At 37.7% G+C, this 27,788-nt stretch overlaps 1 protein-coding gene across 1 annotated transcript in view; it reads left to right on the forward strand.

Annotated features, from left to right (window-relative positions):
• Positions 1-22,848, forward strand: part of LOC119775136 (dehydrogenase/reductase SDR family member on chromosome X-like) — a 77,619-nt gene extending 54,771 nt beyond the window's left edge. The window contains exons 5-8 of the mRNA XM_038273043.1: positions 12,984-13,085; positions 15,644-15,851; positions 17,092-17,299; positions 18,762-22,848. Coding sequence (XP_038128971.1) covers positions 12,984-13,085; positions 15,644-15,851; positions 17,092-17,299; positions 18,762-18,941 — 698 coding nt within the window. The 3' untranslated portion in view covers positions 18,942-22,848. The remainder of the gene's footprint in view (positions 1-12,983; positions 13,086-15,643; positions 15,852-17,091; positions 17,300-18,761) is intronic.
• The last annotated feature ends 4,940 nt before the right edge of the window (positions 22,849-27,788 follow it).

Below are 27,788 nucleotides of genomic sequence, written 5' to 3' on the forward strand. Positions count from 1 at the left end.
GGGTAATATTTTAACAAGCTCTGAGATCATGCAGATTATAAACCCAAGAGAAAAATTATATACATGACTCTTAATACATTTTCTTTTGTATGCATTTAGGAAAGTACATGTTTGAATTAACGTCCGTCTTTGGTGGGCCCACCATCTCAGTAGAAGTACAGTTGACTGAAGCACCAGGCCGCCTCCTTTCCCTTACTTTTGCTGAATAAAGAACATCTGTTGAGGAGCTGACTCTGGCATGCTGCCCAGAGCTAATATTCTTGGATTTCACTGTTTTATCAGACAGCTCAAAGTGAATCTATTTATACTGCTGTCTCTGAGAGCTCGCTCAGCGGTACTGATTCATTCATTGTGTGTTTTTTTATTTTTACTCCTGAGTCATAGAGTAGTAGTGATCAGATTTGTATTGAATTGGAAACATTATTGCCCTCATTCAGGTCAGATTTTGTTAAATTGAGGCCAAAAAGGAATCATCAAATCAGGTCAGCGCTTAAAGCGAAGTCACCCTATTCTCACAGGGGTATTTGTCGTCACCTTTAGCGCATGTGAGTAATGTAGCTTCTCTGGTCTGTTAGCAGCCAGGGGAGGATTTGAATGTGTTTAACAGAAATGCATTTTTTTAATCAGATTTAGGTTTAATCCTACTTAATAATATCTGCTGTGGTCTCAGGTGGGAAGCAAGCGTGTTAAAGCCAGGTAGAAATGGGGATTTATTAGAATCTAACTGATCACTTTTCATTTCATTAACTGTTCTGCTCTTTTTGAGTATTACGGCAAGGCTAGAGATTTTTTTTCCTTCTATTTAGAGAATTAATTTGTAACATTACGAGAATACAGTCGTAAAATTATGAGAATAAAGTCGCAAAAAGAATAGTCATAAAATTACGAGAATAGTGTCATAAAATTACGAGAATAAAGTCGTAAATTACGAGAAAAAAAGCCACAATGAGAATAGTCTTAAAATTACGAGAATAGAGTTGTAAAATTACGAGAGTAAAGTCGTAACTTACGAGAATAAAGTCGTAATATTACGAGAAAAAAGTCACGATGAGAATAGTCATAAAATCACAAGAATAAAGTCCTAAAATTGCGAGAAAAAAATGTATTTTATGTCAACTCTTAAAAAAAGCATGTTCTTCACTAAAATGAGGAATGTCAAGCATCATGTGAAGTTATACTTTAGCTCTGGTTTGACAAATAAGAAAATCTTTTAGCACATCAGCATCAAATTTGGCAGCATGTCAAAGTGGACTCAGGTTGCTGTTTGGTGGCGCCAGTCAGCCGTCATATGCTGGTCTGAGCTTGAAGCTTTCTTTCTGAAATTTTGGGTTTGTTGTATGATGACTTAATTCTCGTAATGTTGGAACTTTGTTCTTGTAATTTTACAACTTTATTCTCAAAATAAAAAATCATCTCTAACCTGACCCTAATACTCTGTCTTATTTTTTTAATGCACAGATTTTCTCATAAAAAATAAATATCTTGGTGTCACATCCGTAGTTATCTGATTCTTTCTAGCAGTTTCCACTGACTGTTAAAATCCGGCTCTACCAGCTCTACTAGTATGCAGTGTACTAGGGCATTCACCCAGTTGACTCCCATCTGGACAATTTGAAAAGTCCCCTTCCTACTTGCGGGATGCAAAATTGGTCTGTTATTCTGGACAAAGTAGAGCATGGAGTGCAGTTAACTATATTACTACCACTTTATTACAATGAATTGGAAAGACTAGTAGATTTAGTATATAATTTATCTGTAATTTAAGTCTTTTTACTGATACAATTAGTTTTTGTTTTTGCCAATTTGTATTTCTCTTCTTCTATTTCAAACCTGTAGAGCTAATTTGTCTTTGTTTGTTTTTTGTTGTTGTTGTCAGTTATTTTCATGAATTTATGGACATAAATGTTTAAAAAACAGTTTAAACCTGTGATCACTGATCACCTCATATAAGATCATAAAAATATTTAGCAACTTCTTACTATAGATGTAATTCAAGCAACATAGTCAAATGTCTTTATGATAGATAGATATGTAAAATATACACATTTTATTTCAACTGCTGTTTTTTAAAAAGGTTGCTGAACATCTTTTCAGGTTGACATGAGTAATGGCACAATGGCGGAAAAATGTATAGAAATTCCTCTGCTTTCTTGAAGGGTAAATGCAGCCACAGAAAAAAAGAGGCAAATGAATGCTTGAATCCATTTAAATACACCCCCTCCCTCCCCTTTTTTCATTATTTTCTCCCCATACCCTTTCAATCTCACACATGCAGTCAGAAAGAGGTGAATGGCACGGCCTGGAGATAAGTCTGCTATCAGATCTCGATCAGGGACAGCCGCTCTCCCACCGTCTCTACAGCCATTTTTATCAGTCCCATCGAATCTCCTCTCTCCTGTTCCCTCTCCGTCCTCTCTCTGTCTTTGGCCATTAAATTGGAAGCTCTTCAGACATTCTCTGGTTATAGAGAGACACAGTTTATCATTGCCCTTTGTTAGGAAGTCACAATCTTCTGTTGGTCTGTGTTGAACCTTTCAGAGGAAACAAAAAATACTGAGCAAGGAATATATTGTACAGGTGCTGGTCATAAAATTAGAATATCATGAAAAAGTAGATTGATTTCAGTAATTCCATTTAAAAAGTGAAACTTGTATATTATATTCATACATTACATACAAACTCATATATTTCAGATGTTTATTTTGTTTAATTTTGATAATTACAAATGACAACAAATGAAAATCTCAAATTCATCATATCAGAAAATTAGAATATTACTGAAGACCAATAAAAACAAAGGATTTATAGAAATGTTGGCCAACTGAAAAGTATGAACATGAAAAGTATGAGCATGTGCAGCACTCAGTATTTAGTTGGGCCTCCTTTGGCCTGTATTACTGCAGCAATGCGGCGTGGCATGGAGTCGATCAGTCTGTGGCACTGCTCAGGTGTTATGATAGCCCAGGTTGCTCTAATAGTGGCTTTTAGCTCTTCAATTCAATTCAGTTCAGTTTATTTATATAGCGCCAAATTCACAACACATGTCATCTCAAGGCACTTTACAGTTCAACCAGATCATACAGTCAAATTGATACAAAGTTTTCTATCTAAGGAAAACCAGTTGATTGCATTGACTCATTGACTCAAATACAATCCCCCACACTAAGCATGCTTGTAGCGACAGTGGAGAGGAAAAACTCCCTTCTAACAGGAAGAAACCTCCAGCAGAACCAGGCTCAGTGTGAGCGGCCATCTGCCGAGGCCGACTGGGGTTCAAGGAGACAGAAGCAGAGATACAAAAAGCAGCTGTAAAAGGCGGCCCCGTCCAGGAAACACACAGCCAGGCAGACGAGCTCCAAGGCAGCTCCCATGCCAGAGGACGAAGAGAGCACATCCACTCAGTCACGGTCAGAGAAACAGGACCACACTGGAAAACAGGCCGATCTCCAACATCTATTAACAAGGGTGTTGATAGAAGCAGCACAGCTGATGTTTTTTTCCAGGATGACGTCACAGCCAAACAGGAACAGACGAGGCAAAGCTACTCTGAGGAAAAGCAGAGAGAGCAGAAGGTTAGAGATTGAACTAACAGATTCTGCAGAATAGGAGAACAGAGAGAGAATGAAGCAGAATGATGAAATGGGGGTCCCTATGTCCTCCAAAAGTCTAAGCCTATAGCAGCATAACTATAGAGATAGCTCAGGATAACCTGAGCCACCCTAACTATAAGCTTTATCAAAAATGAAAGTTTTAAGCCTAGCCTTAAAAGTAGACAGGGTGTCTGCCTCACGGACTAAAACTGGTAGTTGGTTCCACAGGAGAGGAGCCTGATAACTAAAAGATCTGCCTCCCATTCTACTTTTAGAAATTCTAGGAACCACTAGTAAACCTGCAGATTGAGAGCGAAGTGCTCTGTTAGGAACATAAGGAACAATCAGATCTCTGATATAAGATGGAGCTTGGCCATTTAAGGCTTTATATGTGAGAAGGAGGATTTTAAATTCTATTCTTGATTTAACAGGAAGCCAATGAAGAGAAGCCAGGATAGGAGAGATATGATCTCTCTTTTTCATTTTCATTAGAACTCTGGCTGCAGCATTTTGGATCAGCTGAAGGCTTTTAACTACAGTTTGTGGACTTCCTGATAGTAAAGAATTACAATAGTCCAGCCTTGAAGTAACAAATGCATGGACTAGTTTCTCAGCATCACCCCTGGACAGGATATTTCTAATTTTTGCAATGTTCCTCAGATGAAAGAAGGAAATTCTAGAAACCTCTTTGATATGGGATTTAAATGACAGGTCCTGATCAAAAATAACACCAAGATTTTTTACTTTATTATCTGAAATCAGTTTAATCCCATCCAAATGAAGTGACTGGCTAATCAGTTTCTTTTTCAGAGACTCTGGTCCAAAGACTATAACTTCTGTTTTGTCTGCATTCAGAAGCAGAAAGTTAAGAGTCATCCAGGTTTTTATGTCTTCAAGACATGCCTGTAATCTATGTAATGGGTTAGCTTCATCTGGATTTATAGACAGATATAGCTGGGTATCATCAGCATAACAGTGGAAATTAATCCCATGCTGTCTAATAATTCTACCAATTGGGAGCATGTATAAAGTAAAGAGAATTGGTCCTAGCCCTGATCCCTGTGGTACTCCACAGGTAACCTTTGAGCGTGTTGAAGATCTATCATTAACATGAACAAACTGAATTCGATCAGATAGATAAGATTTAAACCAGTCTAGTGCTGTTCCTTTAATTCCAACAAAATATTCAAGTCTTTCTAAAAGAATATTATGGTCAACTGTATCAAATGCAGCACTAAGATCCAACAGGACGAGCACAGATACAAGTCCATTATCTGAGGCCATGAGAATATCATTAGTGACTTTCACCAGAGCTGTTTCAGTGCTATGATGAGCTCTAAAGCCAGACTGAAACTCTTCAAAAAGTTCATTATGGTGGAAGTGATCGCAGACTTGTTTGGCAACTACTTTCTCAAGAATTTTGGATAAGAAAGGAAGATTGGATATAGGTCTATAATTGACCAAGTCATCTGGGTCAAGAGACGGTTTCTTAAGCAGAGGTTTAATTACAGCAATCTTAAAAGCTTTAGGTACATATCCCTCTAACAGAGATAGATTAATCACATCTAAAATGGAGGAGGAGATCAAAGGGAATACCTCCTTAAATAACCTGGTTGGAACTGGATCTAACATACAAGTTGAAGGCTTAGATGAAGACAATAATTTTGCTAATTCAGAGAGTTCAACTGGATCAAAGCAGTCTAAACCCGGTTCAGATTCCATGACTACCTCAGGTACAATCGCGGATAGAGGAGTGCTTATGATCTTATTTTTAATAAGATCAATCTTATTTATAAAGAATCCCATAAAATCATTGCTGCTAAGAGCAGGTGGAATGGACGGTTCAACAGAGCTATGGCTCTGGGTGAGTTTGGCAACTGTATTAAAAAGAAATCTAGGATTATTCTTATTCTCCTCTATTAATGAGGAGAAGTATGCTGCTCTTGCTTTACAAAGGGTCCTCTTATACAGCAGTAAACCATTTTTCCAGACTAGGAAGGACTCTCGCAGGCCTGTGGAGCGATATTTTCTCTCCAGTTTCCTAGCATTTTGCTTCAAAGTACGCAGCTCTGCATTAAACCAAGGAGCAAGCTTTCTATTTTTAACGGTTTTCATTTTCAAAGGAGCTGCGTTGTCTAAGGCAATACGCAGAGAACTAGCAACCCCATCAACAAAATCATCAACCTGTGAAGGGGAATAAGCTAAGCTTTTGCACTCTGCAGCACTGCTCAGTGACACAGAGCAGAGAGAAAGTGAAGCAGATTCTTTAAAATTTATAACTGCACTATCTGATAAAGATCTACTAAAATTGAACCTTCTTTTGGGGGAGGAGAACTCTGTTAAAGTAATCCTGAAGGTTATTAGAAAGTGGTCAGAGAGGACAGGGTTGTGAGGAAATACTGTTATTTCTTCACATTCTATGCCGTATGTCAGCACAAGATCCAAAGTATGAAGATGAGAATGCGTGGGACTATTCACATTTTGAACAAAGCCAATAGTGTCTAAGATAGCATTAAAGGCTGCTCTCAAGCTATCGCCTTCAATGTCAGCATGGATGTTAAAATCTCCCACTATGATGACCCTGTCAGTATTTAATACCAAATCAGAAAGGAACTCTGAAAACTCATCTAAAAATTCAGAGTAAGGACCTGGTGGACGATACAAAGTTACAAAAAGAAGAGGTTTTCTTGCCTTGAAATTTGGATCAGGGAAATTAAGGGTTAAATGTTCAAAAGAGTTGTAGGTATTAATTGTTTTGGGAGTAATCAGTAAGTCAGACTGGAAGATTGTTGCTACTCCTCCTCCTCGCCCAGAACTTCTGGGGATGTGAAAATTTAAATAGCTTGAAGGAGTTGCCTCATTTATGCTCACATAATCCTCTTGCTGCAGCCAGGTTTCTGTAAGGCAAAACAAGTCAATGTGATTATCACAAATCAAGTCATTAACTAGTAGACTTTTAGAGGAAAGCGATCTTATGTTAAACAGACCGCATTTAATTGTTTTAACTTTTTCCCCAATTGGAGTTATTTTGATTTTAATTAGATTATCATGATTTACTCCTTTGGGAATCTTTGCTAATTTATTAGATTTTGGTCGTGGGCAAGACACTGTCTGGATGGAGTAAAGAGTGGGTAACAGTAGAGAAGCTGCAGAGATGTGTGTTAAACTACAACTCTGCTTCCTGGTCTGCACCCTGGGTGGTCAGGGTTTTGGAGGACTAATAAATGTGGCCAGATTCCTAGAAAGAAGAGCTGCACCATCCAAAGTGAGATGGATGCCGTCTCTCCGAATCAGACCAGGCTTTCCCCAAAAGGATTGCCAATTATTAATGTAGCCCACGTTGTTTTCAGGGCACCACCTAGACAACCAGCGGTTGAATGACGACATGCGGCTAAACATGTCATCACTGGTCAGATCAGGGAGGGGACCAGAGAAAATTACGGAGTCCGACATTTTTTTGGCAAACTTACACACCGAAGCAACACTAATTTTAGTGACCTCCGATCGGCGTAACCGGGTGTCATTACCACCAGCGTGAATAACAATCTTACTGTATTTAACCTTATCCTTAGCCAGTAGTTTCAGGTAGGATTTGATGTCGCCCGTTCTGGCCCCCGGCAAACATTTGACTATGGTCCCTGGTGTCTCTAATCCCACGTTTCTGACTATGGAGCTGCCAATCACCAGAGTGGGCTTCTCAGTTGGTGTGTCACTGAGTGGGGAAAACCGGTTAGAAACGTGAACGCGTTGGTGGTGACCAGTGGGCAGAGATCCACGACTACGCTTTCTGCGTACAGTTACCCAATCGCCTGGCTGCTCAGGCACTTTTGGAGGACAGCTACGTGGGGGGCCTACTTCAACAGCCTGAAGCCTGGATTCTAACTCTGACACCCTCGCCTCCAAAGCTACAAAAATACTACACTTATTTCACATCCCATTATCACTAAAGGAGGCAGAGGAATAACTGAACATCTGACACAGAGAGCAGGAGAGAGGAGAGGAAGAAGGAAGAGTTGGAAAAGAGTCAAGGGAGGGAGAGAGAGAAGCCATAGCAATGCTAAGCTAGCGCTAGCCTAGGCTAGCTACTTCTTGCTATCAGAAATAAAACCGTGTGAAACTGACAAGTGCTCAGTAGAAAAGTGCAGCAGAAGGTGCTATGTTTTAAAGTAGTCAGTTAGAGTTACTTAGATACAGAGATATCACAGAGAAAATAACTTAACTTCAGATGGAGATCCTCTGAACAGCTGCACACTCAGTTGCACACTCAGTTAATCCAAACAGGAAGTGAACTAACCCTAACCCTAACCCTCTTCTGAATTGTTGGGTCTGGTGTATTGCATCTTCTTCTTCACAATACCCCATAGATTTTCTATGGGGTTAAGGTCAGGAGAGTTTGCTGGCCAATTAAGAACAGGGATACCATGGTCCTTCAACCAGGTACTGGTAGCTTTGGCACTGTGTGCAGGTGCCAAGTCCTGTTGGAAAATGAAATCTGCATCTCCAAAAAGTTGGTCAGCTGCAGGAAGCATGAAGTGCTCTAAAACTTCCTGGTATGTGGCTGCGTTGACCCTGGACCTCAGAAAACACAATGGACCAACACCAGCAGATGACATGGCACCCCAAACCATCACTGACTGTGGAAACTTTACACTGGACTTCAAGCAACGTGGATGAAGTGCCTCTCTTCTTTTCCTCCAGACTCTGGGACCTTGATTTCCAAAGGAAATGCAAAATTTACTTTCATCAGAGAACACGACTTTGGACCACTCACCAGCAGTCCAGTCCTGTTTCTCTTTAGCCCAGGCAAGACGCTTCTGACGCTGTCTGTGGTTCAAGAGTGGCTTGACACAAGGAATGCGACAGCAGAAACCCATGTCTTTCATACGTCTGTGTGTGGTGGTTCTTGAAGCACTCACTCCAGCTGCAGTCCACTCTTTGTGAATCTCCCCCACATTTTTGAATGGGTTTTGTTTCACAATCCTCTCCAGGGTGCGGTTATCTCTCTTGCTTGTACACTTTTTTCGACCACATCTTTTCCTTCCCTTCGCCTCTCTATTAATGTGCTTGGACACTGAGCTCTGTGAACAGACAGCCTCTTTAGCGATGACCTTTTGTGTCTTGCCCTCCTTGTGCAAGGTGTCGATGGTCGTCTTTTGGACAACTGTCAAGTCAGCAGTCTTCCCCATGATTGTGTAGCCTATAGAACTAGACTGAAAGACCATTTAAAGGCTTTTGCAGGTGGTTTGAGTTAATTAGCTGATTAGAGTGTGGCACCAGGGGCCATCAATTTTGAACCTTTTCACAATATTCTAATTTTCTGATATGATGAATTTGAGATTTTCATTTGTTGTCATTTGTAATCATCAAAATTAAACAAAATAAACATCTGAAATATATGAGTTTGTATGTAATGTATGAATATAATATACAAGTTTCACTTTTTAAATGGAATTACTGAAATCAATCTACTTTTTCATGATATTCTAATTTTATGACCAGCACCTGTATTTATATAATCAGGGATGTACGGAAAGTGCTTTTAGCATATTCACTATTCACAAGGGGGTGGATTAAAGCCTTTAAAATGACATCACTAATAAAACTACTCAAACTCTGAATACCAAAGGCTTTAAGTAGTTTTAGGCATACTTGTCAAACTGAATGAGCTTTTAGTTCCACTCTTAACATTTTTTATATACTCAGGCATTATTCAGTCTAATGCTGCTAGGTTGATTTTATATTACAGTCATGTTGCTGTAAGTACAGTAAAATAAAACATTTAGAATAGGAGGCACGACGTGCCATTTTTGTATGATGCTGCTGTTATTGGTGATTCCATAAATCTGTCAGCCAAAGTAGAGCAGGGGATTACAGGCATTGGAAATAATGTAGTTTCTCATAAGAAATAAAAGATAAAAGCTAATCTGATTTAAAAAATTTACCATTGTGCTCTCTTATTTTCAAATAAATGTTTAAAATGTGTCTGACTGTCCTCTAACAAAATGCAGTTTTTCTTATTTTGCACTCCAACAAAAATCAGAAATTGCTTCGAGTGTGAGTAGAAAAACGTAGAATTGGATAAAACTTTCTTCAACCCACAACAGGAATGTTGTCTTAATGAAAGCTCTTTTCTAAAAATTCTAAACTTGAAACATCTGGGATTATGTGCACCAAAATAAAAAAGAAAGTAACGGGATAAGTTTTGAATAAAACAAGAATATGAGATATTATATAGAAATAGTATATGCAAAAAAAGGATGGATCTTTCTTCACAGCTGTATATAAACAATGATAACAGATATTTGTCTGGAATTAATGCACATATTGCATTAATATATGATGGATCTACATTGAGAAGACGGCATGGCATATTTACATTGATATCGCAGTGAGCAATGAAGACTTGTATGATTTATTGCTCAGTGTCTGATGCTGAGGGGTGAAAGATCTCTGAGAACAGCGCTGCGCATTAGTTGCTGCACCCTGCTGCTGGAGGAGCAGCTCAGAGCTCCTACGATGTTATGGAGAGGATGAGAGATGTCGTCCATAATGGGTGTCGGCTTTGCACGCATAATCCTCTCACCCACCGCCTCACAGAGGTCCAGAGACTGGTTCATTTCTTTCAGCTTGTTCCGTGTATTTCTTTCCCACTCGGCGTTACATCCAGAGTTGGACATCGTTTGAATTTGAACGTTCCAGGTCGGAATCCTGGTTTCGATTCCAGTTCCTGTCGATTTTCGATTCCTATTTTTTAAAGAGGAAGGATCAATACAGTTCAGGATCATAAGAGTTCTGGATTAAATATTTTGAACTTCTTTATGAAATATGACACAATTTAATTAACTACCTACCTGATTCTGACTGCGGTGTGGTTCTAGCCTGAGTGTCTGAGCTGGAGGAAAAAGAAGCGCAGCAGGAAGCCATCCTGACAAACGTTAATATCCTCAGCATCGCTTACTGCGCCTCAGCTCCACTCAGCTAGACATGGGAGTAGAGATGTTTTAGATTTGTTGATAGAGGAATGATCAGATTTCATCCTCAATCGTTCGGTTAGTGGGTTTCATTCGGTAAAACAGATCCCATTATGAACTAAAATTAAGTTAAAATTAACCATAAGTAGGGGTGTGCAAAATAATCGTCATGACGATGCATCGCGATCCTAATTTTTATGATCTACTGCATGGATTCTTGACGCCAATTATCGATTCTTAATTTAAAAAAAGGAATCAATAAAATACATGAATGGTTGGTACACTTCAGCCATAAACAAGTGGAATACAACTTCCAGTCCAGTAGATGTCGCTGCGGATACGTTGACGGCGGCTGCCTTGTGTCACAAGCATTTCCGGCCGTGGGATACTGCCACGAGTCATTCATAAACAAAACATGGAGAAGACTGAGAAAATTTGCCCCCAGCTCAATAACGTTTCAAGTCAAATGCTTGGATGCATTTTGGCTTTAAAAGCAAAGAAGGTAAAAACGAAATTGATATGAAGCATGTAATTTGCAAAAGGGGAAATGTCATACATTTGAATGTTTCATTTCATTGGTTTAAAGGACCACTGAGGCCATGTAAACGGCACTGATTATCCTTATTTTTTTATTTTAACTTTTATAAATCCTAAGCACTTTTTTTTTTGTGTTTTCACTCCAGTAACAGTAATATTTGTGTCCAGTGTTTGTTTTCATGGCAATACCTCCAAAAGTCATTTTAATAAATACAGCTATGTATGACTTCAGTTGCTTTCAGTTATTTATCAATTGAAGACACTACCCAGATCATTCACAGCCAGTCAGCCACTGGTAATGGCTGTATTTTTTTTTCTAACAGTGTTCAATGAAAATATTTCAAATATCGTGATGCATCGTGATAGAATCACATCGGCACGTGAATCACGATTCAAATCGTGACTTCTTTGGCAATTTCCACCCCTACCCATAAGGTTATGCTTAAAATGATTTATATGTTTGGCAGATTGAGATTAGAGTGCTTTTCAATCTAAGCAGAACACGTTGGAAACAAGGCTGGTATTTAAGACGTAAAGAAAGAAAGTATAAAAAAGACTCTGCACTGAACAATGAAATTATTAAAACTGTAAATGAAGGAGAAAAGCCACAAAAAAAGGCAGAAGGTTAAACAGTCAGTGCTCCGGTACATTTTACATTTTTTCGGGGGAGCTATTGAATAAGTGTAATAAGTCTGTATTATTATATTTGAGATTTACAAATTATTTAGATCGAAACAAACTGATGCATTCTTGGTTTTGAAATTTGTATAGCAGGTTTTAGAGTTACGTCCTAATTTCTGAAGAACAGAAAGCTGTTGGAGAAATAAGCTTCTTTGATGAAAGTAAATAAAAGATTTATTTTACCATGTGAAAATAAGGGCCCACAATATCAGTGTTCATAAGGAAAAAAAATGTAATATGATTTTCCTTTTTGTCTCCTGTCTGTCTAGTTGTGTTCTTATTAAAATACAACAGAAAAAGCTTTAAAAAAGTGTTTTTGAATCAAAGTTGGAAACTGCTTTAGCAAAACAATAAAAAAACAATAATTTAACTGGTTAGATGGCTGTCTCTCTGTTATCACAAAAAAATACATACCATAATATCCTCCAGATAAAAACCAGCAAAACAATATGCAGCATATTTGAGCTATTTTGCTAAATACTCTTAATTCAATTCTGGGACTGAGTTATAGGCCTTTATATTTGGTCCAGAAGTGATGTCATACTTTGTTTAAAGCTTAGAAAGTTTCCAGGTGTGAATAATGATAAGAAAAAAGGAGGATAGATGGAAAAATCATTTTCCTTGTTCTCCTTTGTCTCCTGTCATTTTTCCTTCCTTCTGTCTAAGCAAAGCAAAAAGCCTTTTTTTTTTTTGCTTCTTTCTTTTTTCATTTAATTTCTTCCAAGCTTTCTATTCCATCCTTTCTTTCTGGCTCACTAACTTTTTTAGCTTTGAGCAAAATCTGAGAATTAGTCTCAGCTTAGCACACATAATCCTCCATGGTTACATTTTATAGTTATGCTTTGAGAAATTGATGAAGAATTTGCTGATTCACGCCTTGGAAATTTGGGACATGAAAAATGTGCAGAAATGCTGTTAAAAGATAAGTCAGCACAAAACTACAGAGTCATCTTGGCTGCTAAGTAGGCCTCTCTTACCTTTATCTTATCAACCATTAGAGCTTCGATAGTTATGTGTTAAGCTGTGATGGGTTCAGAAAGAATGAGTCATTTTAGATGTGAAATAATGGACTGAAGCAGAGCAGTGGGAACACTGTGGGGAGAACCCGCTAATACACGCTTTGATGTTCTACTGGCAAAACTGCTCACACCAATAATCCGTTTTAAATCGCTCTCACTCTTCTGTCTGTTTCCGTCTATTTCAGTGGAGTTTGGAAAATTGGACCTGGCTTCATTGCAATCGATCCGTCAATTTGCTGAAAGCTTCAAGAAGAGGAAGCTGCCACTGAATATTTTGGTAAACAATGGTAGGTTAAAGAAATGTTGGCTTGATATGTGGATTGTTCTTTACTTTGGTGTCTTGCAAACATTTACACCACTCAAAACCTTTTACATTACACTCAATTAAAAACAGCTTTTCATGTATTCAATGGGATTTTGTATGATGGATCACACTAAGCACAAGGGTGGAGCATGGTGATGGTGGCATCATACTAGGTGGGTAGTTTTCTTAACTTACTGGTGAGAGTTGGATGAAGGAAGTGAGATACAGGGCGGAGTGTGAGTACCATTTGGAGACTACACAGAGCTGAAACTATAATGACCAAAACTAGAGCCACGATGGAAAGATTTTCTTCAAAGAGAGTTTGAGGAAAGACTTAAAAATGGATCCTCAGAAAGACTCGATCTAAACCTACTGAGCTTGAGCTTAATTGTACAGATGTAAAGTTAAAAAAAAACAGCCTACATCTGTTAAAACAATATGCCAAAAGCTGTGATACAAAAAAATGCAAAGGAAATGCAAATGTGCTGCATGCTTTCAAGAATTTTATTAGCCAAAATGAAAAAATACCGTAATTTTCGGACTATAAGCCGCCACTTTTTCCCCATTTTTCGACCTTGCAGCTTATATAACAATGTGGCTTATCTATGGACTTTTACAGCTAACGGCCACTAGGGTAATACCTACATCTATGGGTTTTACCATCCACCATGTTGACGTCACATTTGCTTCAACACACAAGTACGGTAGTCTCACGCGGGTGGGAATGCGGAGGTCCTCCAGAATCAGACTTCTACCGCCAGTGGTTCAAGACAGAACGACAGCGAGAAAGACAGACATTGCGAACGCAAGACAGTTTGTGTTAAACATAAAAAACCTGCTGCTTATAGTCCGGTTCGACTTATATTTGTACAAATCATGCAATATAGCTCCTGCGGCTTATATTCAGGTGCGGCTAATAGTCCGAAAATTACGGTAACTGCTTAATTTTCACTCTACCTCAAAAGTCTACTGTTTTTTAACAGTTAAAATGGCATACAGTACTTAGTTTTTGTGTGACAAAGTTCAAGCAGTGTGAATACTTCCGGTGAGCTCGCCATGTGCATTAGTTTATGTATTCAGCACAAGTTTGGAAGCCGCTGCAGTGTCATTTTGATGCTGTCAACATTGTCAGAATTACACCTCTGTGCAGAGGATTTAAACCTCAGCTGCAGTTTGGAGAAGCATTTCCCATACATACAAAATTTACTCGAGCATCTCCTCCCTCTCTATTAAACTCTACTTTAGAGGCAGATATGGCATGTGATATTTGGCTTTTAAGCTGCTGAATAATTCATTTTTGCGAGCCACCTTCTGTTTGCCATGAATTCCGCTGCAGAAGGAGCCTCTGAGCTGTTAGCCTGAACTCGGCTCTTCTGTCAGAGAAGTGAGAGATAGAGCTTTGATAAAACCTTGAAGGGATAAGTTTGAATTTATTCTGAGATTTCAGATTGTCTTTAGCTCTGGAAATGAAAATCCACTGACATGGATTAATGATTCATTGAAGCTGAAAGTCTCTTTATACCATTTCAAACTTGCAAAGGTCTTTTTACTTCCTGTCAGTGATCCCTGATTGTGGCTGGTAGCTTATCTTTACCAGCATAAAAATGGTCTGTTTAGGTATGCAGACAGGCAGCTATGACATAAATGGTAATGATTTTTCTGAATGATGTTTAACCCAGGAGTTTTTATATGACATCAAACAGAGGGACGATCTAAGAGCCTGGGTGACTAATGAAGCTCAGACCTCATATTGAATTAAGCTACTGTTTACCCTTGAACGATGGGGTTCATCAGTGCATCGTATGGAAAGTCTGTCTTTGGATGAAACATCTATAACCAACAAAACTCAAAGGCTCTTTTACAGTACACCAGCAGCACGGCTGCTTTTGGTTCATTCGCCAGTGTTTGTCACCCTTTACCTTTGCTGACATTATAAATCAGTTTCAGGTTTGTCAGTGAGACTGCTCGCAGCGTAAAGAGTTTGTAATCAGGAGGAGGAGATGGCGGTGACGCAGGAAAGCTAATGACTAAATCAGCGTTTCACAAACAATTCTTCCTTGTTTGTCAACTTGATCGCTCCTAAACTATCAACATTTTTCACAATAAATTAACTTTCAAAGGCTGAGATGTGAGCTTAACCCCGGCTGGGGCACCACTCCATCACAGCTGAAGTGGTTCTACCACTTGGATCGTTTTCAGATCCTATTAAGTAAAAGTTTACTTTTCTTCCAAGAGAGCTGGAAGTTGTTTTCCAAGTTTTCAGGTTTATTTGAAGGTTCAGTGTCCTGAGATAACTTTCATTCCACAGAAGTTTAAAAGCACTCAGATAAATCCTTATTCTGCAGTACAGAAGAGAACCTATAGCCTGAAACCGAGAGTAAACTACCAGAAAGTAGTCTGAAATAATCCCCTAAACAAAAATGTTTTTCCTCCTTCTTCCAAGTCTAATTAAAAGATCAACACCTGTGTTTGTTATCACTGTGTTTTTTTGCTTATGTGTTGCAAGTAATAACAGATCTGTTGATTTCTGATTGTCTAAAGCTGGATTGATGCTGGTTCCCGAGGGCCGAACTGAGGATGGGTTCGAGCAGCACTTTGGTGTGAACTACTTGGGTCACTTCCTGTTGACCTGGCTCCTCCTGGATAAACTGAAGGATTCTGGGAAGGCTGGGCACGTCTCTTGTGTGGTCAATGTGTCGTCATCGGCTCATTCTATCGGGGAAATCAGACTGAATGACTTAAACAGCTGGTGGGTGCTCACATTTTGTCACATCACAGCCAGAAACATATTTTTTTGAGGATTTTATGTAATAGATCTTAAGAATTGTTCCATAATCTACTAGGATGAAGCTTTAAGCTTTTTTATTTTATTTTATTATAAGGTGACATTTAAAGTAACACTGTGTAGCATTTATCCAGTTGCCACTATAGCTGTAACTTCCAGGTTTAGCATTCCTGAAAGCTACTGACAACATAGCACTGTTGTCAGTGCTAAAAATCAGTTTTTGAATCTGATAGCGGACGCCTTTGGACAATAGACTGAGAAGTCATGGAGTTACTTAAACTTCAATCTTGTTCCGACTTTATTCTTGTAATTTTACGACTTTGTTCTCGTAATTTTACAACTTTATTGTCATAATTTTACCAGTTAATTCTCATAATGTTACGAATTTATTCTCACAATTCTACGACTTTATACTAATAATTTTACGACTTTATTGTCATAATTTTACAACTTTATTCTCATAATGTTACGACTTTATTCTTGTAATTTTATGACTTTGTTCTCGTAATTTTATTACTTTATTCTCATAATTTAAGACTTTATTATCATAATTTTACGACTGTCATAATTTTACAACTTTATTCTCATAATGTTACCAGTTACTTCTCATAATGTTACGAATTTATTCTCATGATTCTACAACTTTATACTAAATATTTTACGACTTTATTGTCATAATTTTACGACTGTCATAATTTTACAACTTTATTGTCATAATTTTACCAGTTAATTCTCATAATGTTACGAATTTATTCTCATAATTCTACAACTTTATACTAATAATTTTACGACTTTATTGTCATAATTTTACAACTTTATTCTCATAATGTTACCAGTTAATTCTCATAATGTTACGAATTTATTCTCATAATTCTACGACTTTATACTAAATATTTTACGACTTTATTGTCATAATTTTACAACTTTATTCTCATAATGTTACGACTTTATTCTCGTGATTTTACGACTTTGTTCTCGTAATTTTATTAATTTATTCTCATAATTTTAAGACTTTATTATCATAATTTTACAACTTTATTCTCATAATGTTACAACTTTGTTCTCAATAGAAGAAATAAAAGAAAAAAAAAATCTCTAGCCTGGCCCCAATACTCTGTCGTAAAAAGTAAAAGTGTCTTTCAGGCTTTGTGTTCAAGAATATAATACATGATTTTGTTTTTGTGTTGTTGTTTTTTTTTTTCAGCCAACATTATTCAGCTCATGCTGCTTACTGTCAGAGCAAACTTGCCCAGGTTTTGTTCAGTTCCCACCTCCACCAGGCCATGCAGAGAGAAGCTTCTCCAGTGGTTTCATACGCCGTGGATCCAGGGATGGTGGATACTGCTTTATATCAACAACTCTACACGCCTTTACGTGTGGCACAAAGTCTAATCGCACGGCTCCTTTTCAGGGTAAATGTTCTACTTTATCTAATGGTTTGATTTATGATTCTAAAGGAGAAAAACTTTCAACATCTACAAAGGAATCAGACCCATACAGTCTGTGGAAAGGATGGAAAAGGGACTAACTATTCACACAAAGTTTTTTTTCCTGTAATAAGGAAGGCGAGTGAATTGCATTGATTGAATAAATAAATAAATGGAACTTTATTGATCTCAAAATGGAGAAATATACCTCTGGATTTAACCCATCCCCTTGGGGAGCAGTGCCCTGTCACTTTGGGGCGCCTGGGGAGCTATCATGGGTTAAGGGTCTTGCTCAGAGACCCAGAGTGGCAGTCTGTGGGAGTGGGTTTCAAACTCAACCTCAGGATTCCAAGCCCTATGTCCTAACCACTAGGCCACCTCACATTTTAAATTTTAAGCCATTCATCTCTCAAATATTAAAGGTCCTGAGGGCCGGTTATGCTCACGAAGGTCCTCGGATCTTAATTTTCACTTTAATTTGGTTAAAGTTTGATAATTATCTGTTTTTCTAGAAAATAATCCCCAGTTTTATCCTTAGAATCTTCACTGAAATTTCCTAAAAAATAATCCTTTCCATTGTTATTCAGTTATTAGTTCAATTTGCTAAAAAAAACGGTCCCAAACCATGGTGAAACCTCCTCTAAATTATTGGTGTGGTGTTTTTAGGAAAATCTCACTCTTAGACTAAATTGTCTTAATATTTAAGAATCTGGTAAAAATGTTTTTCTTCAGCAGTGGAGTCTTGTTTAGTAAACAGGCCTCAGGACTTTTTCTTTATTTGTAAAAAAACAAAAACAAAACTACCTGCTTTGTTCAGATCTGTATGAAGTGAGTGTTCATCGATATTGAACACCTTCTCTGATTTTATTTTTGACTATATTTGAAAGAAATCCTGTGAGGAGCACGTAGACATAGTGGACTTGTAGTGAAACAAAGAGTTTTTCCTCCTTATGGGTGCAACTTTGCTCACTCTTCAATTCAAATGCTGGCGATTAAATCTATTACCAATGCATTCCGTATTGGTGGATCACTTTGCTTGGTAAAAATGTGTGTAAATTAGTCCTTTCCTGTTGTTGGTGGGCATAGTCTTCCACCTGTGGACAGATGCATAGTTCTAATCATACCAGAAAATTATGGTTTACAATAGAAAATATTGTGATCGTATACACCTTCTAAATACAGATTATCCCACAGCAGTGCTTTGGAAAGTTTTTTCAATGTGTTTCTAATGATAAGGAGATTTTTTTTATTTTTATTCCCACTCTATATCCACCACTTATATGTTGAGACTCGACAAAAACTTAAACTTTAAACCAGCCTTGTTTTCTTGTTTCTAAAATGGTCCTGTCTGACTTCAGCTTTTCTGTTTAAGCCCTTCTGCTAAAGGTTAGTTTGGCGTCATTTTTTTCTCATTGTTGTGTGTGTTTGTATATTTGTGTTTTCCTAGACTCCTGCAGAGGGCGCTGCCACTGTCCTGTCCGCTGCTTTGTCACCATCCCTGAATGGGGATGCGGAAGGAGGCTACTGGGCCAACGGGCGAAGGGAGATGACAACCCCGCCAACATTTGACCCCCAGCTGCAGCTGAGTTTATGGGAAATCAGCCTCCAGCTGCTGGGATTACAATAACATGGGACACTAAAATGACCAACAGGACTAAACCTATTTTAAAGCATCACATAAAGACCTTAAAAACGGGCCTACATTCTTTCTTAACCTTTTTTATTTTTTTCCGAATCTCATGTGAAGGTGGTGGCTGCCTGGATTGGACTGTGGTTGGTTGTTTGAAGTTTGGCAGGCTGTTGATCCAGACCTGCTCATGAAGGGCTAAAGTTAATGGAAGATGTCTTTATGTCATGTTGTTTTATTTCTATTTAAGCAATCAATATATGCAGACATGTAGTGGAATTTAAGCAGCTGACCTGTGCTGCTTAAACCAGACTTAGACTTCGCCATCTGGCATAATTTGAAGGAACAAAACTTAGTGTCATTAAATGACCCGTTGCTCAATCCAACGCTTAAGTCTAGGATTCATATTTTCTGATGAGGTTTAAACGAAATTGTGCATATAAGTAAACTAATGTTTGAAGTTAGAGATTTACAGATAAACAGACATGATATTTATTTGACCAAATGTGTTTTATTGTGGATGGAAAAGCATTTTGTGCTGATTTTAGATGTGGTTACTTTAATGCCACCGTTTTTCACTCAAAGCACTTTGTTTCTCTCAATCTCGAACCTTTGCTGCATAATAGGATACATTTCTATATTCCTTAATTCACTTTAGGTCAAAGACATTTCTAAGCACTCAAAGGATCTAGAAGGAAATTTGAAAGATCCCAAAAAAATTCAAACAATCTTTCTCCTGTCTGACTGATTAAAAACGTGGAAGAGAAATTATTGTAAATCCTGAATTTTTAAATGTTTATTTTTCTCCATCTTTTCAGAAACATGAAGGAAAGAATCTCAGAACCAACGTTTTTAAATCAGTCGCCAGTTTCCTTTGGGTCCGTCTTATTTGCTCTTGCACTGAGGTCATGTGCGTATGTTACGCACAGACGTCTGGGATTAGTTCTTCTGGAACCAACACTTGCTGATGGACAGCTAAACAATATTCTGAGCTGGAGGAAGGGGAAAAAGAGACACCTTTTCTGTTTTTGTTTTGCACAAACTGTGATCAGTTACCCATAGCTGCAGCTAATGCTGCTTCCTCATTTGGCGCCACTCCCAGTGCATTATGGGATTGAAAAATCCCTGTGGTGAAAATCAAAATATCTGGTGAGCTGACACAGATGCTCACTAGAAAACACTGGAAGCAGCACATCCAGGCTCACGCAGCAAACAAACACAGCTGTCTCTCATGCAGGAATATACCCTCCCACAAGTTTCGCCATAAAGCCATCTCCACTGTGAATAATGCAGAAAGATCAAACGTTTATCTCAAATTTACGTGTCTTGACTAAATTCTTTGCCATTAAGCATCAAGCCTTTTATCTTAATTTGCTGTGTAAAAAGCAATATTATCACTGTGGCGGCTAATTTAGCTACTGGCTCAGACATTCAAAATAGAAGCAGAGTGGGAACGTGAATGAAAAAAAGAAGATGCCTCAAGTTCCCTCTATATCAGGAATTTGTTCATCTATGTCTAGAAAAGTGTTTAATGAAAATCTTTTAAGTATTATTTATTTATATAGAGTAGTTGATCACCTTTTCCTTAAGCAGGGAATAGATCCTTTTAGGGATGCAGCTCATAAAATCCCCAGATAACTGTGAGTACACACTGAATCTGTTACCCGTCCATAAATGAGAACATAGATAATGGTGTCTTCTGTCATTTTCTTGTTTATCAGGACAGCTAAAGGTAGGTAGGGGAATTCCTTTTACTGGCCTGATGTTTTTGTAAAACTTATCAAATTTTTTTTTTTTTTTTTTACAGATGGTGAGAAAAAGGTGGATTTAATTTTAGATCCATAAGGAAATTTAAACACTGAAGAACAGGGTTCATATGAAGTAATTGGTCTGTAAAGCTTGTCTAGTAATTTTAATATTGGCCAGTGTGCATCCAGTCACTTTTTTAGAAATGATAGTTGGATAACTCCTGATGTATTTCCCACAAGAGGTCAAAGAGAAATTAAGTTACCAGCATTTTCTCCTGCTTAATTAAAAAGAAAAAGCACCTTGCCCCCTCAGCCTTCCTAGTCAGTTGCTGCACATTGCTGGTCAGATGGCTGAAAGACTGCAACTTTTACCTTGCTTTGTATGGGAATATTTCTGACCGTTGGAAAAACACAATTATGTGTGTTTTATCTTCCTTGGTGCAGACTGAGCACATGCACAGTGTTGTGTGAAATTATAAAATTTTACGATTGGATTAAATCAATACATTTTACACCAATCTGTAGTTTACTGTTCACATCCAGTTTGAATGCTTTGCAAAGCTGGAGATAAATTTATGCAGGTTAGTGTTAGACATGTAGAAAGGTAATCCTCAACTTCTTGGATAATTGAAGAAAATATTTATTTCTTTACATTTTTGAAAAGTTTTGACAGAATCAAAGATCATTGTTTAGCTATTGTAGAGCAATTTAATTTTACATGTAAAAGAGTTAGTACTTTTGCATTTTCTTCAAGTCCAAAATGATAGATAAATACTATGATTCTGATATGATACAAATGCACCAGAAGTCCAGTGAACGGGTTTCCCCCACCTCAACGAATGCGTCAAGTTGTGTAATCTCTGGAAGACGTTAATAATTCAAATTTTAAAGCAAACAAGTCCGTAGATATATGTCTCCTAGATTAGTACCTGTGTAAGAACCGACTCCTCAATGCCAGCAATATTTCTCAGTGTTTGGCTACGTTCTGTTTTCTGCCTTCTCAGTGTTGTCACAATACTCCGAAACTCTTCGCCTCAATGCTTCCTTGTTTGATTGTGTGACTCCCTTAGGCTACTGGAGTAAATAACAAACTAACAGACATATTCCCACAGAAACAAATGTGCTTGCTTCCTGTGACACAAATGGAAAAAAAAAATACAAAAAACACACCAGCTTATAACTCGGCCGCGCTCTTCGATAGAGTGCAAGGCTACAAATGTGTGCTACATCCTGTCAAAGAGCTATCTAGTTTTTCTCAGTCCAGCTGCTGAAGTAGGTGCACTTCAATGTGTGTGGGGGGGGGACCAAGAGAGGTTCAGACTCTTTCATTTGAGCACAAGGTTATCCAAAGACTGAGCTTTCAAATAAGGAATGAACAAGCAAGTGAACTCTCTGAACTTGAACTGCAAATTTAGAAAAAGGAGCCAAAACAGCTCCAGTAATTATTTGTCAGTGATATTGTCTGTGATTAACTTGTATCTGTTTATCTAAAGCACTGGAGGAGACCAGTGGAGGTATGTGTGTACTGAAAATGCTTTAATAGCCATTCCTTTGACTGACCTGGGATTACATTTATATTAAATGTTTTAGTCCCATGTTTTGCAAACTCCTAAATGTGTGTATGTTTATGAAGAGCTGAATTCAAAAGGAAAACCAGATGAGCTGAGATCTTACTTTCTGACAAGTACAGATACCTGGTGCTTGTTTTAAGTGCAGGTTTGCATGTTTAAGAATGAAAACTAAACATTTTGACAGAATCATGGTAAAAACTCAGTTCATCTCGGTGCTTCGGGGTTTATCAAACGTGTTTTACATTTGACATAATTTTGCCGTCGTTAAGATGCTCATCTTATTGCTTTTGCTGTGCCTAAGAAGAAGAAAAAAAACCTCCCTCATATGTGACTGTGAATTTTTCTCATGTAGATTTGAACTTGTAGAAACTGTGATACCGTCTCGTCCCGTGCATTGCTGTAAGTTTTTTCTCTCAGAGCAGCGATCGGATGGAGAGTGTTTGGTCTGTGAGTTTATGAGTGAGTGAATGTTTAGGTAAGGAGATCGATGTCCATGTTTCCCATCAACGGTTGTAACATTCCAGCAGCAGCCTCGCCTATTTTTTCTATTATCCAAAGCCTCTCAATAAACATATCATTGTGCCACTTGCTCTTCGTCTTTTTGCACCGTCTGAGTATCTGTCAGCCTGAATATGCTCAGAATGAGCCTTCCAGCCTCAAGCAAAGTCTGAACTTTTGAGACATTCCCAGATCAATCTGTGAGACACACGCTGCACACTGGTACGTGTCGCGTTTCAAACATTTAGAAGACATAACTGTCCCTCGGAGAGATGCCTACATAACAAACTGCCTTATTTATTTTTTTACCTAGTATCACATATATTCAAAAGGGATGCCATATAAGCACAGGTTCCCATTCTATGAAAATCTGCAAACAGCTCATGCATTTTCAGCCTTTGTGCATCAAACTTTTTTTTTTTTAAATACTGCACATAAAAAAAAAAAAAAACAGATAATCCAGCAAATCAAAGTATGATCAGACTACTCCTCTGCTATAAAGGATTCTGTATAGGGATGAGAACAACTTAAGACCAGTTAGCAGAACACAGCCTAGAGCATCACACTGACCCCACCATGCTGTTTTTGTTTTGTTTTTCCCCATAAAACATGCTGCTTGCCATTTCCTCCAGATAAATGACTCACACATACTCAGCTGTCTGGATGAGGATGTGATGGAAGATGATTTTCCAGACCAATGTTTTCTGCTTTAGATGTGATACTTACATTTCCTTACTATAGGCCAAAGGTTAGCAGAGCTCCTGTGATTCACATATCTTTGCTTAAGCAAGAATCTAGTGACTTTTTCGCCTTACTATCTGAATTTGAGTATTCTAATACTTATATATTCTCTATCTTAAGCTTTTGAAAGTGGTCTTTGAAAGCTAAGGAAAGTGGTTACCTGTCACAGATGGAAGTCATATTGCAATGACCTTGTAGAAAAGTTAAAAAAGTAATAATATTGCACCAAAGCTAAAAAAAAGAAGTGAAAAACATTAAACAGATATATGTGCTTTATATACAAATTTAATCTTGGAAAAATGTAGGACAATCCATCAAAACGTATCTGACAAGCAGGTGAAGAGAGTTACATCCTGCTCTCCATAATGACTCTTTGACATCATAAGCAGAAAACAGCAACTTCTCAGCTCTGCAATATGAGGACATAAAGCTTCACTACACTTAGCTGACTGCAGCCTAGTTCAACCAAAATATTACATGAATGAAATGAAATTAGAAAGCACAATACAAGCATCCTTATTCATATCTGCATAATTGATGTTGGAGCATCTTAGACAGATTTGGGATCATCTTTGATATTTAATTAAGTTTCTTTCTGCATGAATTCTTTATGGATATATAATGAACCCACTCTATGATGACCCACGTCCAAGGAAGTGGATAACAAGCCTTTATTTATGTAATTACTGCCAAAAGGCTTGCAATACATAACTGCTCATATTAAAGCTTGGTTCATTTCATCTTAATTCCTTATACCACAGTACAGTAGCATTAGGCCTGTTGGGGGTCTTAAAGAGATTATTGGATTTATGAAGCAACTTTTATTTTTATTTTGTTTGTTTAATCAGATAATAAAAATCTTTGAAAAATTGTTACTTTGTACGAACTACTACTAAATAGAACAGCTTTTGGTCTCCATTTTTTTATTGTAAATGTTGTCTAGTGTAGATTTGTAGCTGCCGTCTCCTCTGGGATGAGACTTTTATTTTTTTTATTTCCACATAATTTCGACGAGTCCAGTATTACAAAGTATATTGTTTTATGCACATTGATAGTTTGCAAGACCAATAGAAATAGATCTGCACATCATAGATCCTCTTCTATGCTATAATGAGGGTCTTTTCTCCTCATTCATACATCGTGTTGTGTCATCTGCACAAAAGCTTGGTCTTTATGTTATCTAACTCAGACAACACAATTTCAAGTAAAGTCTCAGAAAAATTTGAATTTCTAAATCTTCTAATAAACCATAGCCTGTGAGAGTGTGGGGTTGTTGGATCACGAAGCTTTGATTCTGAGAGGGAATCTAGTTGCATCTGGGAATCCTGGGCAAAATGTATGATAAAAAAATAAATCAAAGCATCAAGCCCAGACTTGAATATGTAGAGCAAGTTTTATCTTGAAACAAAGTCATAGGACCTACTTTTGGGGTCTGGAAGCAGGAAAGTTTTGAAATTATTTTTAAAATGAGCATCTCTCAGAGGATCAGCTTGGTGAGTAAAATGTAGTTTTTTTTTTTTTTTTTGTTTCTGCGATGGTTCAGTGTTTCACTGTTATTTTCCAACTACTTCAAAGCAAAAGACAACTGTGTTTTGAAACTGAGCTCCTAAAGAAATGATGCACGTAATAATTCTATTCTATCTGATGTATTTCCAAGGATATACTTTGAATTTATATGCAGCTGACATGTTCTGCTCATGCTTTACTGAAGGTCTTTCTGGCACAGGTCTGAGGTCAGTGTGCTGAACAGATGTGTTCAACAGATGCACTGAATACATTTCTTAGATAGCAAAGAGAAATTGACCTTTACCTAACAAGTGGAACTAATAGGACGGAAAATTACACCTAGTCAGTCCAAGGATTACACTCACACAAACATTTGCATTTTATATATACCTTTGTAATTCTTCCAAACATAACATGTCAAGGAACAAGAAAAAATTACCCTTCAGGTACTGGGACTTGTATTTGTCCATGAAAAAATATGTCTTGCTCTTTATCTGCAGATTTCGCTATTAGCAGTCTGTTAGACTGGGAAGAAGACAGACATTAATCTTCCAGGCAGCATTTTCGCTGGTCTAACAGCCCAGGGCGAGATGAAACATTGACCTTGTCTGATGGGAAGACAGATGGATGGACAAAATCACAAACACAGAGATATACTTTAAAATACAGCATGAGAGGTCAAAGGTTGGGTTGGTAATGTGTCAGACCCAAAGTCCATAATGACACAAATGGACCCTTATATGTTCTAGATCTATTATTGGAGCTCTGTCAGTGTCCAGAGTCATGATGTCAGGATGCACAGTTGTTTGTGTATTCGTGTTTGGATCGTTTTAGCATTTTTAATGACGGGATGAAATAATTTGTGCTGAAATTATTGGTCCTTTATTGTGTCCTGTTTTGTGCATGTTGCCATTTATTTTTCGTAAAATTTGTCTTTGTCGATATGCAAACAAGTATTGAATCTAATCTCCAACAACTCTGTGTTTTTTTGTTTTCATCTTGGATAGTGTTGCTCTGATACCAGTATTGGACTGGGCCCCGATACTGCACTAAAATGGTGGTATCGGTATCGTCGAGTACCAACAAATAGGGCACAGATACCATTTTGAGAGCCAAAAGTTTCTTCAACTATTGTCACTCATTCCAGGTAGGCAATAAAAGGTTCTACTGGATTCACTTTGTGCTAGTCTTTTTTTCCTGCTTCACAAAGATGGTATCGATATGCTATTGGTATCGGCTAATACTGCACAGCCAGGTATCGTATCGGGGTCAAAAAATGGCATCGGTGCAACACTAATCTTGGAAGCTATTTGAAGTTTTCCTTTCTTAAACCCGATCTATGCATTATTACAACAATAAATACGTGCATGGAAAAAATCGTACTGTAAGTACTTCTTGTTAGATAAAAGAAAACCCACTATGGATATAGAAATAACTTAAATCCATTGAATTTGATAATAAATAAAAATTCTAGAAAAAATTTAACTAAATTGCATGTACTTATATAGCGCCTTTATTCAAGTCAGGAGACTTGACCAAAGCACTTTACACTACATTCATTCACGCACACACTCATGGTGGCAAGCTACATTGTAGCCACAGCTGCCCTGGGGCTCACTGACAGAAGCAGGGCTGCCGTACACTTGCGCCACCGGGCCCTCTGACCACCATCAGTAGACAATGCAGGTGAAGTGTCTTGCCCAAGGACACAACGACACTGAAAGTCAGAGTCAGGGCTTGAACCGTCAAACCTTCGATTTCAGGGCAAACTCCTACATCCAACGCCACTGTCGCCCATGCAAAGGCCAGACATTATTTTTTAACCATGCTTAAGATAATGATTTTAGAAAATAAACAATAAAAAAAAAAAGATTAAACAGGGCTGGACAAAATGTCATTCAACAGGATAGTGACCCTAAACACACTGCTAAAAACACACAACACTGGCTGAGAGGACAACATTGGGCAACTGTCAAGTGGCCTTCCATGAGTCCTGACCTAAATCCTACTGAGCATCATAAGAAGGAGCAGAAACATGCTGTCTACAAAAGGCACCCTTCAAACCTGAGACAACTGGAATGTCTTGCATGAATACATAACTGCAGTAATTGTCTCAAAAGGCTGTGCAATAAAATATTGAGTTAAGGCTATAATCACCATCATTTATGTCAAGGCCTGTTTCATGACTTTATTTTTTAAAATCCTCCTTATAGGCATGGTTGAATAGCAATGTCTGACTTTCATTTCTTAATTTTCGTAGAATGTTAATCTTTTATTACTTTTTTCAGACAGAAGTTATTTCTGTCACCATTGTTGGTTTTTCTTTCATTAAACAAAAAATACCAAAAATGTTGTCCATACATGTAAATCAGAAGTGATATGCAGATTCCTTGACTTATTTAGAATTTTACTTACATGATGACTTGTAAATAATATAAAGACAAAAATCTTAAAAAGTATTAGTATTATGTAAATATATGCTAAATCCATCCTGTATAATATAAGGCAGATTTAGTTTAGGCAAAGTACCTCAGTTTTCTTTGGTGGTGTGTTTGTGTGTTACTAAACGCACAGAAATTCAGGCACTCAAATGTTCTGTAAGAGAGGATGGGATTTTCTCTCTAAAAATGGCCAAAGAGGGGGAGGAGTGGTGAGGATGAAGGCAGGGTAAGTGAGAAGATACTTTAAAATTCAAAGAGGATACCCGCATATTTCTCTCTCAGCTGCCACACAAAGAAAAAAAATAAGGGGGCATATTTCCTCAGGAACATGCAAATGAGAAA

This window comes from Cyprinodon tularosa, unplaced genomic scaffold, assembly GCF_016077235.1.
Source record: "Cyprinodon tularosa strain WSP-4 unplaced genomic scaffold, ASM1607723v1 ctg852, whole genome shotgun sequence".
Taxonomy (NCBI): domain Eukaryota; kingdom Metazoa; phylum Chordata; class Actinopteri; order Cyprinodontiformes; family Cyprinodontidae; genus Cyprinodon; species Cyprinodon tularosa.